Raw genomic sequence first — 15450 nt, forward strand, 5'->3', positions numbered from 1 at the left:
CCAGCCTGGCCCTCTAGAACCCAGTCTGGCAAATGAGAAAGGAGAACTCTTCTAGGGAGAAAATAAAAATGTCAAACACATAAGGGAGAGGCCCTTGTCCACATTTTCTGCTTTAGATGTCACTGTCTGAGAACAAGATGCGTGGTACCGTTCCAGACAGTTTGTACCCATGCGGGGAAAGCAAACTATTCTCAGAGATGCCAACTTAGTGCCTGACACTGAGCCGCTGAGCTAACCCTGGGATTTTGTGTCTTTAAAATGTTAGATGAGCAAAAGAAATTTCTACCACGAGCAAAAGAAATCTCTACCATGAGCAAAAGAAATCTCTACCATTTCAGTTCTCTCTGTTGGGTATTCTGTTTTCTTCAGCTGAAGGCATTATAACAGCTTCAGCATTATAAGCCTGCAGTTCCAAATGACCATTTGTTACCATTGCAAAGGTCTGCCTGAGAACGAAGTCAATAAAGGACAAAGCAGAATCTCTCAAACACCTGGGTCCAACCTGCCTGAAGTTCTTCTGTACTCTCAGGCTTCCATGAAGGTCCTTCATTTCTGCTTGTGGCTTACAATAGTCTGGGTTGCATTTTGTGTCCTATGACTACAGTGGTCCTGGCCAATGTGAAATTTAGAAAAGTTCAGAGAAAAAAAAAAAAGGAAAGTTCAGGGAAATCAGTTAAGTAGCCAAAGGTCACTCTGCCAGTGAATGAAACATTTGTTTGAATGCAGAGCCGAGATGTTCCAACCCAGCTTCCCAGTCCCAGAAAGGACAGGAGCCCCAGATGGAGTGAGACCCAAAGTATGTGTTTATTCTGGAGTTGATAGCAGCAGCAGTGGGGGGAATCGGCCAGACTCAGGGTGTGGTGAACAGAAAGGGTGGACACGGGCGTGTGCGTGTCTAGGGGAACATGGGAGATTGGTCCGTTGACATTCACAGCCAGCACGAGGGTTAGGACACTAAGTCTTGTACAAACAGCAAAGAGACAGACGACAGACAGACAGAGGTTTTGGGGGGACAGGGATCCCCCAGACATGCATGGCCCCTCACCTGGATGGGGAACCCCGGGGAGGGAAGACAGACACAGTGGAGACTGAATGCCCCCCACCCTGAAACAGGGAGCTGGGCCCGCCTGCCTCCCACCACCCCCAAGCCTCCAGGGGTAGAAGGATGGGCAGGCCCAGGGCTGCCTCGCACCACGCAGCTCGGACGTTATGGCTTCGAGGAGATGAATTCACAGTCCGGGCAGGAAGGGATGGGGTCCTCAGGGGGCCTGGTCTGATTCCAAGCCTTGGCCAGACCTGCAGGACCGGGCAGCAAGGAAACATTAGTGATGGCGGACAGCCAGCCCAGGACCTGGCTGGTCATGACCGTCAAACACCCCATGGACCCAGGAATCCCAGTGCTATGTCCCTCCATCCTGACTTGGGTATCCAGCCCCTCCCACCCCTGGTCTGGGTTCCTTACCTCTCACTCTGAGTTCTCTTTCTCTGACAATCCTTTGCTGCCTTTTGTGAAGCTGGTCAAAGTCTTTTCCTGAAGGGGGAAATCCAGAAGGCTCAGGAGGAGGGGACAGAGGCAAAACAGTGGCTAGTAATGAACCTAATAAGACATCACACCTGTTTTCATCATTTATAGTTCTCTTTTTTGCCCAGCTCTGAAGTGATGGGGCAAGTGGTACTACAGTCCCATTCTACAGATGAGAAAACAGAGGCACGAAGAAGACATCACTGAAAATGTGAGAAGAGATGATGAGGCCACTGGGGTGATAGGGAAGACCCTGCACAGCCCCCAAGAAGCTGAAACCCAGTCCTGAGAGTGCTGGGGAGCCATGGGAGGGCTGAGCTAGAGAATGGTCAGGATCAGCCACAGAACATCATTGGCTGAAAGTCAAGGTCACGGCCAGACTCTGCCAGGGTTCAGCTCCTCTCCACTGAGGAGTACGGCGAGCGTGGCTCACAGGAGCTGCCAGAGAAGTTTGTGAATAAACGAGTGAGTGAATTAGAAGAAGAGTAAGTGATAAAAGGAGGGAGAGCTGCCATCTGTTCAGCTAAGTATAATCAGCCTTTTCAAAACTCACTTCTGAGTTCTGCGCTCAGCCCTTTACATCCCTCCCCACTCCAACCCCAGAGAAAACTTCAAAGCAAGGCCACACTAGTCAGTTCCAAGTGAGGAACTGAATCCAGGTGTAAAATGCAAGGTACACCCAAACTCAGCAATCCAGATAAATGCTATTGTAATACCATCTTAAAAAAAAAAAATCAAAATCAATGCAAAAAGAGTCCATGATGAGCAAAATATAAATTTTAAGTAAAAGCTAGTCCAGTGCCATCTTAAAGAAAACTTGTTTTATTTAAAATTGAAATTTATTTAAATTGTCAGTAAAGGCCAGTTTCTAGGCTCAGGAACCAAAGACAAAAGGAGAAATATGTACTCAATTTTTTTGTATTTTTTGTCTCCCGCCCGCCCCCCCTGGAATATTAAACTAGTTGGGAAAATATTGGAAAAAAAAAAAAAGAGTAAGTGTACTGAAATTCATACTATCTTAAATGTTTTAATTTTACCCTGTAAGAATTTAGTATCCTCTTACTTTCTTGGCTTTAGTGACAGTAGTCATCAATAGTTTTGAAAGTTACTTCTTTGCTTTTCTTGGATTCAAATGAGAGAATGCTTGAAAATTTCTCTTGACCAATTAAGGACCTTAAGTGATCTTAAATTTTTAATTTAAAAATTGTCAAGCTGGTTCTCCCGTGACCCCCAAGGCCTCCTGGGGTCTTCCCATCCCCTTCTTTCTCTGCTCCAGGCTCACCACTGACACCCCTCTTCTAGATGATTTGGAGGAACTGGCAGCCTTACCCTCTTCCTACAAGCTTCTTTACCTAAGCCATTTCTTCTCAACCTCTATGCCTCTGCCGAGAAGCCCTCCAGGACTCCCTAATTGAAAGGGCACCCCCCCCAACTCCCCTCCAGATTCCCTTTCCCCCCCAGACTCTCAAACATTTTGGACCGCAACCCCCAGGGAAAAAATAAATTAATACCACAATCCTTGGTTTCCTGCCCTGTGAAAATTTCTGTTCTGTTCTATTTCAATTTTATTTTCTTATTCATTTCAAAAGAAAAATTGTTGATCCTTACCCAGTAAACCACAGTCCACCAATTTTCACAGGCTGCTTTAAATAACAAATGAAGAAAGCCCTGCTCTATTTTATCATCGAGGTTTTTTTTTCCCCTTTTATTTGGGACTTCATATCATGGGTAATAATAATAAGAGTAGCTGACTATTTACTGAGAGGCGGACACTTAGTCCTGCATTAACTCACTGCATCTTCACATCTGTCCTAACAATAGACGCTTCTAACGGCCCCATTTCCCAGCTGGGGAAACTGGTGGCACAGAGAGATCAAGGAACTTGCTCTAAGTCATACCGCTAAAGAGGGCAGAGCGGGGATTCGAACCTGTGACTGAGCAGCCCACAAAGACATGAGGGGTTGCGCGAATGAAGGGGAGCGTGGTGCCGCACTCACCTCCACCAGCTGATGCCAGTGCTCCACGGGCTTGCGTGGGTTGGCCAGCATCTCGGCCCAGTGCTCGCGGCCGTGGGGGTCGGCGGCGTCGGGACCCACGCGGCACACGCCGATCACCTCGTTGTGCCCGATGCTGGAGGTCACGGGTGGGGGCCGGTGAGCACCCCAGAGGCCGGCAGGCCGGGCTCCACACCCCGCTCTCACCCCGCCCCCCGCCTCACCAGTCGTAGTCCACCACCGCGATGCTGAGCCCCACGTTCTCCACGCTCTCAGGGGCCACGTCGAACACCAGCGCCTCGTTGTACGTGGGGTTCAGCGTGTTCTTCTTGATGGAGGTTTTCCGCTTCTTCAGACGCCGCCCCTCGCTGATCAGAGAGGCCTTCACATAGGGGTCTGGGGGCGGGCGTGAAGGGAGGGCGCTGAACCGGGTCTTCGGCCCTCGGACCCCATCACGGACCCCAGACCTTTCTCCCAAACACAAGCGTTTGGTTCCCCAACCTTTTCTCTCCTAGCCCCTCAGATCCAGGAGCCCAGATCCCAGACTCTCTTCTCCCAGACTTAGGGGGTCTGGACCCCCTCCCCTCCTCTCTCAGGACTCTGTGGAGTCTGGGCTTCCAGCCCCCTCCTCGCTCAGACCCAGGAGTCTCACCCCCCTCCCCGCCCCTCAGAAGCCGGCGCCTTTCCGGAACCCACCTGAGAAGCCGGTGAGGTCCATCGCTTTGAGGTTAGAGGCTTTGATGATAGTCACGGTGAGGCGGCCGGCCGTGGGGAGGTAGCAGAGTGAGAAGTTGAGCTCCCCAAGATCTGCCTTTTCCTGCAGTGGGGAAAGGGGGCCAGCGGTGCTCTGTCTCAGCCTTCCCCCCAGCCTCTCCCTGACTTCCCCATCTCCAGCCTCCAGCTCTCCTGCCCGATTTCCAGGGCTCAGGTTTCCGATCCACTTAACAATCTGACTCCGGGCCAAAACCTGGTAAACTCCCCGGCCACAGCGGCCCACCACCGTCAAAGCCTATTTGTTCTGAGGGGAAAACTGGAAGAGGCGTGGGTGGGGGGAGAAGGACAGAAAGAGGGAGGCAGAGAGAACACTGTGAGAAATCGGCTGAGACAGAGATGCAAACGCCCAGAGAGAGTCAGAACGACAGATCCACAGAATTCTAGAGTCAGAAAGACCCAGAGCAGAGTGGGGCGGGCGGGGGGTTGGTGTGGCAATCCCTGGTGCAGACAGTAAAGAATCTGCCTGCAATGCAGGAGACTCGGCTTCCCTGGGTCGGGAAGATCCCCTGGAGAAGGGAATGGCAACCCACTCCCGTATTCCTGCCTGGAGAATCCCATGGACAGAGGAGCCTCGTGGGCTACAGTCCATGGGGTTGCAAAGAGTCCGACACGACTGAAGTGACTAACACATATGGAGACCCAGCGAGTGACAGAGACCCAGAATGAGAGGGGAGGGGAAAAGGTGGGGGAGGGGGGTGCAGGAGGAGAGAGAGGAATAGAGGCAGAGACCTACATGGAGAAGGGACAGAGATCCAGAGAGGTGGGATAGAGGTCTAGAGAGGTGAGAAAAGACACACAGAGAGGTCAATCTTGGGGCAGGAGACAGACAAGAGCCAGCATGAGGTTACAAGGGAGGCAGATCTCCTGCCTCGACACACGCAGAAGGACCTGGAGCGGCGGCCAGGGCTAGGGGCCCTACGCCCTGGCTGCCCTGGTCTTCAGCCTCATCTCAGTGCCTCACCCCCAACCCACGCAGCCAGAGCCCAGGTCCCTAGACTCCCCACTGGCTCCCCTGAGGCTCTGCCCCGGCTGTGTCCTCAGCAAGAATACCCACCCTCCCTGTCGCTTCTCAGTCATCAAGCCTCAGCTTAGCTGTCACCTCTTCCCACATGCTCCCAGACTCCCTGCCGCCCTGTGCAAAGACTCCCCCCAGGCGTCCCCATGATGCTGGCCCCTGTGTGACCACCTAGGCCTGGAGCGATCAGGAGGAGAAGAGAAAATGTGAGGTGATGCAGGAGACAAGGATGGATGCAGAAGGGAGCCCTTGAGCAGGGTAGCCTGGAGGAACAACAGGGAGCAGGGTCAGGACCCTACAACTAGTCAGGTAGTTCTCAGAGCCTGAGCTTGGGGGACAGAGCAAGCGGGCTGTGGTCCCCCCAGGTGAAGGGGACCTTAGGAAGAGCCACACATGCCTGGTTCAACCGTGTCCTTGTATGTATGGGAAAATGGAGGCTCAGAGACGGGAAGGAGCTTGAGTCAGGCCATCGGGTGGGCAAAACCAGCCCTCTCAAGATATGAGCAAAACCAGCCCTCTCAAGATATGAGGACAGGGCTTACACCCCTCCCCACTCACACACAGCTTCCCCAGATCAACAGAGAGCTGGAATGTTGGGAAACCCACGGACTGGAACTGAGAGGGCTGAGGAGTTGGGAGGGTGCGAAGTTCGGGGTGCGGAAGGGGTCGGGACACCCAAACAAAGACCTAGGAACTGGGTTCGGGGAAGGATTGGATGTACAGGAGAACGAGGCTGTAAGACAGGAGGAAGGGGCCAGTGGGGATGTCGGGGGCACTGGGGAGATGTCAGGACATCGGGGATTCCAGTGTGAGGCTCTAGCGAATCACACTATCAGGGTTCCGGTGGAGACCATGAAGACACAGAGGATTCGATTAAATTAGAGAGCTTGAGGGTCAGGGCTTTGAAACAAAATGTTTAGAGATCAGAGGGGCTGGGGGAGGCGTCTCAGGAAGACTGGGAATTGAAAAATGAGGAGGTTGTAAAGGGGAAGGAAGTTTAACAAACAAAAGCTGGGAACTCTAGGCTTGGGAAATTGAAGGGTCAGGAATCCGGGGTCAGAGGGCAGAAGTCATGGGGTCACAGCCTGGAGTTTTGATAAAACGGGTGGTGTCTGTTATAGTTTTCTTCATGGTTACCATCAGATGTCAAAGTGGGGTCAGAAGTTGGGAAATCTGGAGCCTGGTTCTGATGTTAATATTTAGCTAAGTGCAGAAGGGGAGCGGGAGCCCATTATACCATTCTCCATTCCTGCTTGTACGTTTGCAGAACTTTCAGTAAAATAAAGTTGAAAACTCCAGGATCCAGGAGTTATGAGGGTGTGAAGTAGTAGGGGGGGCAAGGAGATGGCAAGCTGAGGGGTCCTGGGTCCCCTGGGGAAGGGGGTGCGGGAGCCACTGACCGAGCCGCCCTCCACGATGTCCCTCCACAGCGGGCGGTCGGGGGGCTGCTCGGCCAGCTCCAGGAGGTTGTCCAGCACCACCTGGCCGATGAGATCGTGCCGGGAGAAGCGATCAAAGTCATAGACGCTGAAGTGCAGTTTGCGCTGCGCCAACTCAGCCAGCGGCACCGAGAACTGAAACGTCTCGTTGAAGACGGGGTTCAGGGTCTTCCTGTGCACCTGCAGGGGGCGGGCGAGGAAGGGATTCAGACACCATGCCCACCGGCCCCTCCTCCCTCGGACCCCGCCCCTCCCTCCCTGGGACCCGGATGTCCAGCCCTCCACTCCAGACCTTGGTCTGAAACTTCTTCTTGCGGTCAGGCAGCAGGTAGATCTTGACGTAGGGATCTGAGAAGCCATTGGAGTCCTTGGCCGGGAGGTCCAAGGCCTGCAGGATCCGCACCACCAGCTGGTCGGAGCCGTAGAGATACCGCAGGGCGAAGCTGATGCGGCCACAGGGCGCCCCCGCGCCGGCCTCCCCAGAGCCAGGGGCCCCGCCGCCCCGCCGGCCACCGGGTCCAGTCCCCTGGTACAGCTCCGGCTTGATCTGTCCGATGAGCTTGGCCTTTTCTTCTCCGCCCGGCAGGGGTAAGGTTAGGGCGGGCGGCCGCTCCTCACTGCCCGGGTCCGGCTGTGGGGTCAGGGTCTGCTGGGTGAGGGGCCGGGGTAGGGCGGGGTACCTGTAGGGGGTGAGGAAGACAGATGGAGTCAGTGGCTCTGATCTCTGACTGCACCTGAAAACCTGGGGGGCCCTTCCCGGCCTTCTCCTCAAGCCCCACAGCCAGGCGCCCACAGACCCCCACCTCTGCCCACTGTGACCTTGGGCAGGGCGCTTGAATCCTCTGAGCCTCAGTTTCCCCATCTGTACGGGGGGCGGGGGGTGGCCATCCCCTTCTCTAAGCTAGCTCCACCCCAGACCTGGGCTCTCACCAGCCTCTCAAAGCTTCCATCTGACCTCCAGGAGTGACCCTGAATAACTTCTCTGTGGAGCCCAGGGGCTTCACACAGCCCAGACCATCCGACCCCCATCTGCCCTTCTCCAAATTTCCCCGGCCCATCCTCACCCTCTCCCACCTGGCCATTGCTCCCCCTGGCCTGTTCTTTCTCTCTCAACTGTCTTTTCTGTGCTTGTGGAACACTATAGAAGCCCACAGCTCCATCCTTAACCATCTTGGCCATCATCTTCCCTTCTCACCCATATGCTTTCCCTGGACAAGCTCATCTGTGCCCCAGGTTTCCACGACCACCAGCAGCCTCTGTCTGCTAAGTGTGTCTCCTGGGCTCTAGCCAGGTTCAGCCTCCCAGCCCCATGAGACACCACATACCTCTTGTGTTCCCCACTGGGCTCGCTCCCTTCTCCCCAACCCACTCCCTCTCCCAGCCCCCTACGATCCACCTCAGCCTGCAGGACAGATACCTGGGGCCATCCTCACCTCCTCTCTCCCCTCAAACACTTTCCCTCCCGTCTCCTGAATTTTCCCACCCCCACGGTCCCTGCTCATCCATCCTTTCCTGCATGAACCACTGCACCCATGGTGAAGTCCATGTGGTGGGGCCCCTAGTGATGACTGGACAGGGCAGTGCCAGATGCACTGAGAGGCAGGCATGGGGCTGGGAGAAGCAGGGGGGTCGGGAGCACGGAGCCATGAAAAGGGATGCGGGGTGAGATGCCTCCAGCTACTGATCAGTGCTCCCAGAGTGACTTTGAGCAGGTCATTAACACCCTCTGAGCCTCAGTTTCTTCATAACCAGTGTATCCATCAACCTCTGGAGGGCTTCCCCAGAGACCTCAGACTACATTTTCCATGAGCCCCTGACCAGCCCCTACCTGGAGGAGAACCACCGATGAACCTCTGGGGCCTGAGACAGTCCTTCTAGAAGGCAGTTTCCCCCAGATGCTCCCCCAGGTCCCTCCCGTTCAACAAGACCCAGATAAGCTCAGGGTCTCCCTCAAACCCTCCCCTCTTCCTAGGTCCTCTGACAGTGCCACCATCCACCCAATCACCAGGCCAGACCCCTGGGTGCTGTCCTTACCTCCTCCGACCCCCTCCTACCCACAGCCGTCAGGCCCCGGTTCCATCCCCAACTCACTGCCCCCTGACTCTCTCTAGCTCATCTCTGCCTCCGCCGCCCCGTGATCTCAGCGCAGGCTTGTCCTCTCCTGCCTGGACTCTCGGCGTCCAGTCTGTCCCCTGTGTGGCCCCAGAGAGGTCTTTCTATACCCAGAGCTGACCTCCTCTGCTCAAGCCTTCCGTGGCTCCCCAGCATCCCAGGACAACGTTCCAGACCCTCAATCTGGCATCCAAGACCCTGTGTGATCCGGTCCCCGCCGTGTCCCCTAGGCTGCCTTTCTGCAGCCCTGGCCTGGCTGGCTCAGGACAAGCTGGTCTGGGGACCCACTTCCCCTGGACTGGGAGTGGCATGAGGGTCTGTGTGTAGTGCTCACCTCTACTTTTTCCCAACACCCAGCTCAGGTCTCGGTCATATTAGGCACTCAATATGCATGCATAGGATCAGGATCAATGGATCAGTGAACTGCAGGTCCCACCAGTGATGAATTGCTCTGTGCTGCAGGGAATCGGGGGTCTAATCTCCATTCTCTCCCACCTTCCTGATCTCTGAGTCCTGTCCCTATCTTCCTCCTGCTGGTTTTAAGAGCTCAGAGCTCTAGCCCCCTCCTCCCTCAAACTCAGGAGTCTGGGTCCCCAGCCTCGTCTTTCTCCAGGAACCAGGACTCCATGCCCCAAGCTCCCTCCTTTCCCAGGACTCAGGAGCGCCGCAGATGGGAAGGCAACACTAAAGAGGAAAGGAAGTTCAGAGTGGGCCCCCAGCCTGGTGGCCTGTCTCACCTGGTGGTGGGTGCCAGGCTTGTGACCTGCTGATGCGACTGGGCACTGGGCAGGCCCCCACCACTGGGGGGCAGCAGGAGCAGCCCCGAGCCTGCCCCGCCCTCGGAGGGCAGCTCGGGAGATGTCTGGCTCGGTTTGACCCCCGCGGCTACTGCAGCAGCTGCGGCCTCTGGGTAGGAGTCCATGTCCAAGTAAGAGGGCTCAGGGGGGTCAGACCCCCCTAGGCTGCCCGGCTCCAGCAGCTCAGCGAAGGGCGGATGGTGGGCCGTGTGGGCATGGTGGTGCGGGCCCCCCAGCAGGGGATGGCCACCCAAGCCGGCCCCCAGGTGGTGCCCGCCACCGCCTACCAGGCCTGCCAGCCCGACCCCGGGGCCTAGGTCTTTGCGCAAGGGACCACCGCCCACGGTTGAGCCTCCCTTGTCCCGCCAGGGCACCCAGCACAGCTTCCACGACACGAAGAGGGAGACACCCAGAAGGACAATGCCACAGAACGTCACGATGACCGACAGCAGGCTCACGGAGATGTCTGGAGAGAGTGAGGACAAAGGTCAGGGGTCAGGGTGGGGTCGGAATTTAGCCTCCCGCTGCTCTCCCCCAAAAAGCTAAGTTTCAGTGTTGGCCTCTCACCGTCCTAAACACATTACACATACTACTCAGTGTAGACTCCACAGCTACGCAACGTCAGTGTCTCCATCTACCCATTTTAAAGACAGGGAAACTGAGAGTTTGGGTGACTTGTCTAAGGCTACACAGCTAGTCCATGACAGATCTGGGATTGGAACCAGCAGCCTGTCTTCAGATTTCATCCTTTTTTATCCTCTTGATCGCATTGCCTCTCCTATAAGTGGGTACATCCTCCAATTTAGAACCAAGCTTCCCCCAAATGCTCAGAGGTGATCAAAGAGAGGGGAGACTGCATGGCACAGTTAGATAGGTCAGGGTTCAAATTCCAGCTCACAGTGTGGCTTTCGGAATATATCTTCACCTCTCTGAGCTTGACCTGCTCCATTTGTCCAATGGGGAAAACTCTGTTCTGCCTGTCATAGCAGTTTTAAAGAATGGAAGGGAGTGAATGGCTCGCAGAGGAAGCTGGGGAAGATAATAGCAAGCATTTCTTGAGAGGTTACTGTGCTTTATAGACATTAGCTTCCTTATGCCTCACGGGCACCCTAGGAGCTTGGCAACATGATTATGCCCATTAGTACTTTTCACAAAAGGAAACTGAGACCTAGAGACATGAAGTTACCACAGACACGAAGTCCTGTAGATGGAGTGGAGGAGGCAGAATCTGAGTCCGGAGCGCCTGGCTCCGGAGCCCACCGACTTCACCACTGGGCTACCACAATTCAGTGTTTCCCAGTGAATGGCGGTTCATTGGGTTCATTGAACCCACTGGCGGTTCACTGGCGGTTCATTCACGAATGGCAGACTTTTTGTTAGGATGATAAATCCTAGTACTGCCATCTGCATCCAGCACTATCACCCCCACCGCTAACACACTCTGAATGCTTGCTGTGTGCTGATATGCCTTTCAGAGAAACCCGGGACAGCCCAGATCTTGAACTGAAGCTTCGTTCAGTAAGTGGTGCCAGGAGTAGGGTTTTTCCAGGAAATGTGAGTTTGTTTGGGGGTTGACTCTTGGGTGTCCATGAAGTGGATCACAAAGGGAAATTCCTGCTCTGTACAGACGGTGGGTTATGGGGTGCACGGGGGAGGAGCAGGTCACCAAAGCATTGGCATCAAGGACAGCAGGGTGGAAGCGCTGTGTCCTGTCCGTTCAGGGAGCCTTGGTGACAAGGGGATGCGCTTCAGTCCTGAACTGCCCAGTGGATCTAAGTCAGTGGCCCCTGATGTTCATCCTCATGACACTATACCACCTGAGGGTGAGTGATCCTATATTACGGATAAGGCAACTGAGGCTCAGAGAGACAGGAAGTGACCCTGCAGGGCCACAGTGCAGGCAGCGGCAGGACTGAGTTTCCCACCCCACTCCAGCCCCTTAGGGTGTCCGTTTCGGAATGATCAGCACCTACTTAGAGTTCTGGGGGCCTGTTAGAAACCAGAGCAAGGCCTGTTAGAAACCAGCCTTCTGAACATGGGAAGAACTAAGCAAAAGGGGTCGTTTTGGAAGAGGAGGGGGAGAAAAGTTGGACAGATGCCATCCCCCACTGTTAGCCTGACTCAGACTCTCTCCAAGTCAAAGTCCTAGGAATCACTGAATTTGAGGGTGGTCCTGAGACACCCCACCCCCAGCTTGCCAAATTGCAGTAGTGTGCTAGACTTCCTGGGGTCACAGTCGGGCTCTTCTGCATACAGACGGTGAGACCCCGAGTGAGCTGCTGCAGCTCTCTGGGCCTCATCCCTTATCACCAGCCCCTGGACACCCTGCACTTAAGATGCTGAGCCCCGCCCTGGTGCTCAGCCAGTGTGACCGTCATTCTAACGTCCCAACTCCTGCTTTGTGAAGGTTTCTCATCTGGACGAAGGCGCTCGTGATATTCCCTAGCTCTCAGAACCCTACTGCTCGCTAGCTGGGGGACCAACCACTCCATCTGAACCTCAGTTTCCCCCATTGAAAATAAGGATTATAACTATATTCAGTGTCATATAATAACATATAATGGAAAGGAATCTGAAAAAGAATATATGCATCAATATCTACCTATATCTGAATCACTTTGCCATATACATGAATCTTTGTAAATCAACTGTACTTCAATTAAAAAATTTAAAAATAAAATTAAAAAAAGAGAAGATAGGGATTATATGTACCACAAAGGGTCATCATGAGTAGTTGATGAGATATGTGAAGGACCTTGCCTACTGCCTGGCACACAATCGGTGCTCAGTAAGGATATTTCAACATTTATGGAATGCCCACTGTGTGCCCAGCTTGTTCTTAGCAAGTCACATGTGTTATATCATTTGAGTCTCTCAGCTGCTCCATGGAGTAGTCACTTTTATTATTCCCATTTTCCAGATGAGGAAACTGAGGTACAGAAGAACCCATGCATTTAATAAGTGGGGGAGATGGGATTTGAACCCAGACAAGTCAGACAGACTGATTTAGAGCCTGAGCTTCTAAGCACTATGTGAGATGCACAAAGACATTTGAAGGGGGTGTGTGCAGCAGTGGAGTGGGGGTGGGGAGGGTGGATAGGAGGCCCGCAGGGCAAAACTCAAAAGGCCGTGGGTCAAATGGACCACATAGCTCTTTCTCCTTAGATTAGAGGTAAGGGGGATCAGCAACAGGCAGGATGGAAGCAAGACTCTAAGAGGGACTGGCTCCACAAGGCACAGGAAGCGAGCAAGGCTGCTCTAAATCTCTAAAAATTCTGCCTATGGTGGAAGCAGAGGGCTGGCCAACATGGCTGGGGGTGCTGACCTGCATCTGGGCCCCGGGGATAGCCTCTGATCCGAAGGTCGTTGAACTCTTGGCACCTGTCACTGGTGTCGGCATCTCGGACCCGCGCACAGAGGTCTGAGACCAGGATGAGTGCCCGACGGCAGAGGTCATCCTCGTAGTCTCCTGACATGGTGGCCAGCGAGTCCTGTGCTTGGGAGGGGCTGGGCAAGGGTACAGATGGGGAATGGGATGGGGGAGAGAGAGGGGGTGGATAAGGGGTGGAAAGAGAACGAAAGAGGATAGGCAAGGGGCAGTGATTGGGAGTGGAATGACAAAGGGACAGAGACTGGGGGGTGGAGGGACAAGGGGATGGAGATTGGGGGGGGCAATGAACAAGGGAGAAGAGACTGGGAGGAAATGGACAAGGAGGAAAAGACTGGGAAGGCCAGTCAAGGGGCAGAGATTCAGGATGCACAAATAAAGGGTTGGACAGACAAGGAGACAAAGATTAGGGTTGCACAGATGCAGGGACAGAATTTAGGAATGGAGAGACAATGGAACGGCCATTTCTCCTTCACGCATACAACAGATATTCACTGGGCACCAACTACACATGAGGCACTGTGTGGGCTGTTGCAGATCCAGCAGGGAACAAGCCCCACTCAGTCCCTGGCTTCCTGGTGTCACAGTCCAATGAGAGGACATAAGGAGCATACAAATCAACAAACACACTCACATAAACACATAAACACACAGCCCTCAGACTGTGAGAAGTGCCCTAAAAGAAGGATGTGTCACAAAGGGACCCGGAGGTGGGTCATCGGGGGAGTTCCCTGAAACCTGAAAGATGAGACGGAGCCAGCCATGGACAGTGGGCACTGGGGCTGGAGTGAGGAAAACCATTCAAAACAGCGTGAGGAACGTGAGCAATGGCCCAGGGTGGGAAAGGGCTTGGGAGGTCCAGGGAACAGGAAGGTGTAGACAAGGAGAGGAGAGGGAGAGTGAGAAGGAGATGGATGGGGGTAGAGAGATAGGAGATGGTTGTCTGATGCTGGCTGTGGAGAGATGAAGGTGAAGGATGCAGAGATAAGGACCAAGTTGAGAGAGGGAGAGATAAGGGGAGGGGAGACAGAGATAATGGGAAGGGCAAACTGGGGCCTGGAAGAGAGGGACAGATGAACAGACAGACGGAGGGAAAGTCAAGGATTGAGACTTGGGATGGACAAGCCATAAAGAATAAGCTGGGTGTAATTCAAGGGAGTGTGAGAGATGGATGGACCAAGCGGGCAGTGATAAGTGCCAGGCAAGAGAGTGGACTGAAATATCTTCGAGAGACAAATAGTGGACAGGAGAATGGATGGGGTGTAGAAATAAAGGACAGAAAAACAATGGCCAGAAATCACAGATGGACAAAAGGATACAGTGGATGGAGGACTGGGCAGACAGTCATGGGGGCAGAAGGAAGGTTGGATTGGGGGGGGGGTGGTTCATAAAAGACAGGGAGAAATAGGTGGCTGTGGGGAGAAGGGGGAGTAGCGATACATGGTTTGGAGCTAGACATCAGAGATAGACTGGAAGGAGGGTGCAGGGGAAATTAGGGACGGACAGATCAGGGCTCACAGATGGACAGGTGTTGTGGGGTGCTGCAGAAGGCCAGGACTCTGAGACGGGCATAGTCAGACTTACCTGCGCTTATCCCTGCCTTGTCCTGGATGGCAGCGGAGGCGGCGGCTGGCGGTAGCCCATGGGGGTTGTAGGGTGGATAAGGGGCTGCGGAACTGTCCCCAAGAACCAGGTGGTGGGAGGGGGGGCCGGATCTGGGGGCCGTGGCCGTGAGAAAAAGCTCAGCCCGAGCCTCACATCTTGTCCTACTCGGGCCAGCTGCTCGACCCCAGGCGACCCCCGGGAGGTCCGGCCACCCCCTTCCCACCTTCGGGCCCCCAGCTCCCGTTAAGCTTAAAGACTACAATTCCCGGCAGGCCTTGCGCTCGCGTTGCTGCGGCTTCATAGACCAGGCACTGCAGGGACTGATGGGAGTTGGAGTCCTTAGTGCCTCTCCCGGCTGCAGAGAGGATGGGAATTTTTTTGGAGGTGGGGGGGGGGGGGGCGGTTATGAGATGCCGGGGTCCCAAGGCGCTGCAGGGGAGAGGGATAATGTCTGGGACCTCGAGAAGCCGCGGAGTCCGAAGTCCAGAGGAGCCATGGAGTGGGTAAACCATCCCCACGCCCGGGGGATCGGTGGGAGAGGTTGGGGTGCACCCAGGTGTTTCGGGACCCCCCCTTCCAGAACCACGTGCCCCTCCCCCGGGGCAGCCTGGAGACGCTGCAGCACTCCCACTCCCGGGTCGGAGATCCGCGCACCTCTGCCCCGACCCGCGCCCCCATGCGCCCGGGCCGCCCCCGGGGATGGGGCTGGGGCGGGGGCTCTGGCAGGGGGAGGGGGAGGAGCGGACTCACCCGGAGCTGCCCCTGCCGCCGCCGCCGCCGCCGCCGCCGCCGCAGCCCCGCGCG

The 15450-nt window shown here is 54.9% G+C and overlaps 1 protein-coding gene across 1 annotated transcript; it reads right to left on the minus strand.

The window, feature by feature from the left end:
• Nucleotides 1–780: 780 nt before the first annotated feature.
• Nucleotides 781–15450, minus strand: SYT3 (synaptotagmin 3). The gene is made up of 11 exons (XM_070772187.1): nt 15397–15450; nt 14626–14756; nt 12979–13160; nt 9594–10119; nt 7037–7424; nt 6706–6924; nt 4213–4333; nt 3741–3912; nt 3520–3652; nt 1463–1531; nt 781–1296 (listed from the first exon to the last, which is right to left on the minus strand). Exons 3-10 carry the CDS (start codon nt 13127–13129, stop codon nt 1466–1468), a joined length of 1776 nt encoding a protein of 591 aa, XP_070628288.1. The 5' UTR covers nt 13130–13160; nt 14626–14756; nt 15397–15450; the 3' UTR covers nt 781–1296; nt 1463–1465.

This window comes from Bos indicus, chromosome 18, assembly GCF_029378745.1.
Source record: "Bos indicus isolate NIAB-ARS_2022 breed Sahiwal x Tharparkar chromosome 18, NIAB-ARS_B.indTharparkar_mat_pri_1.0, whole genome shotgun sequence".
NCBI classification, from domain to species: domain Eukaryota; kingdom Metazoa; phylum Chordata; class Mammalia; order Artiodactyla; family Bovidae; genus Bos; species Bos indicus.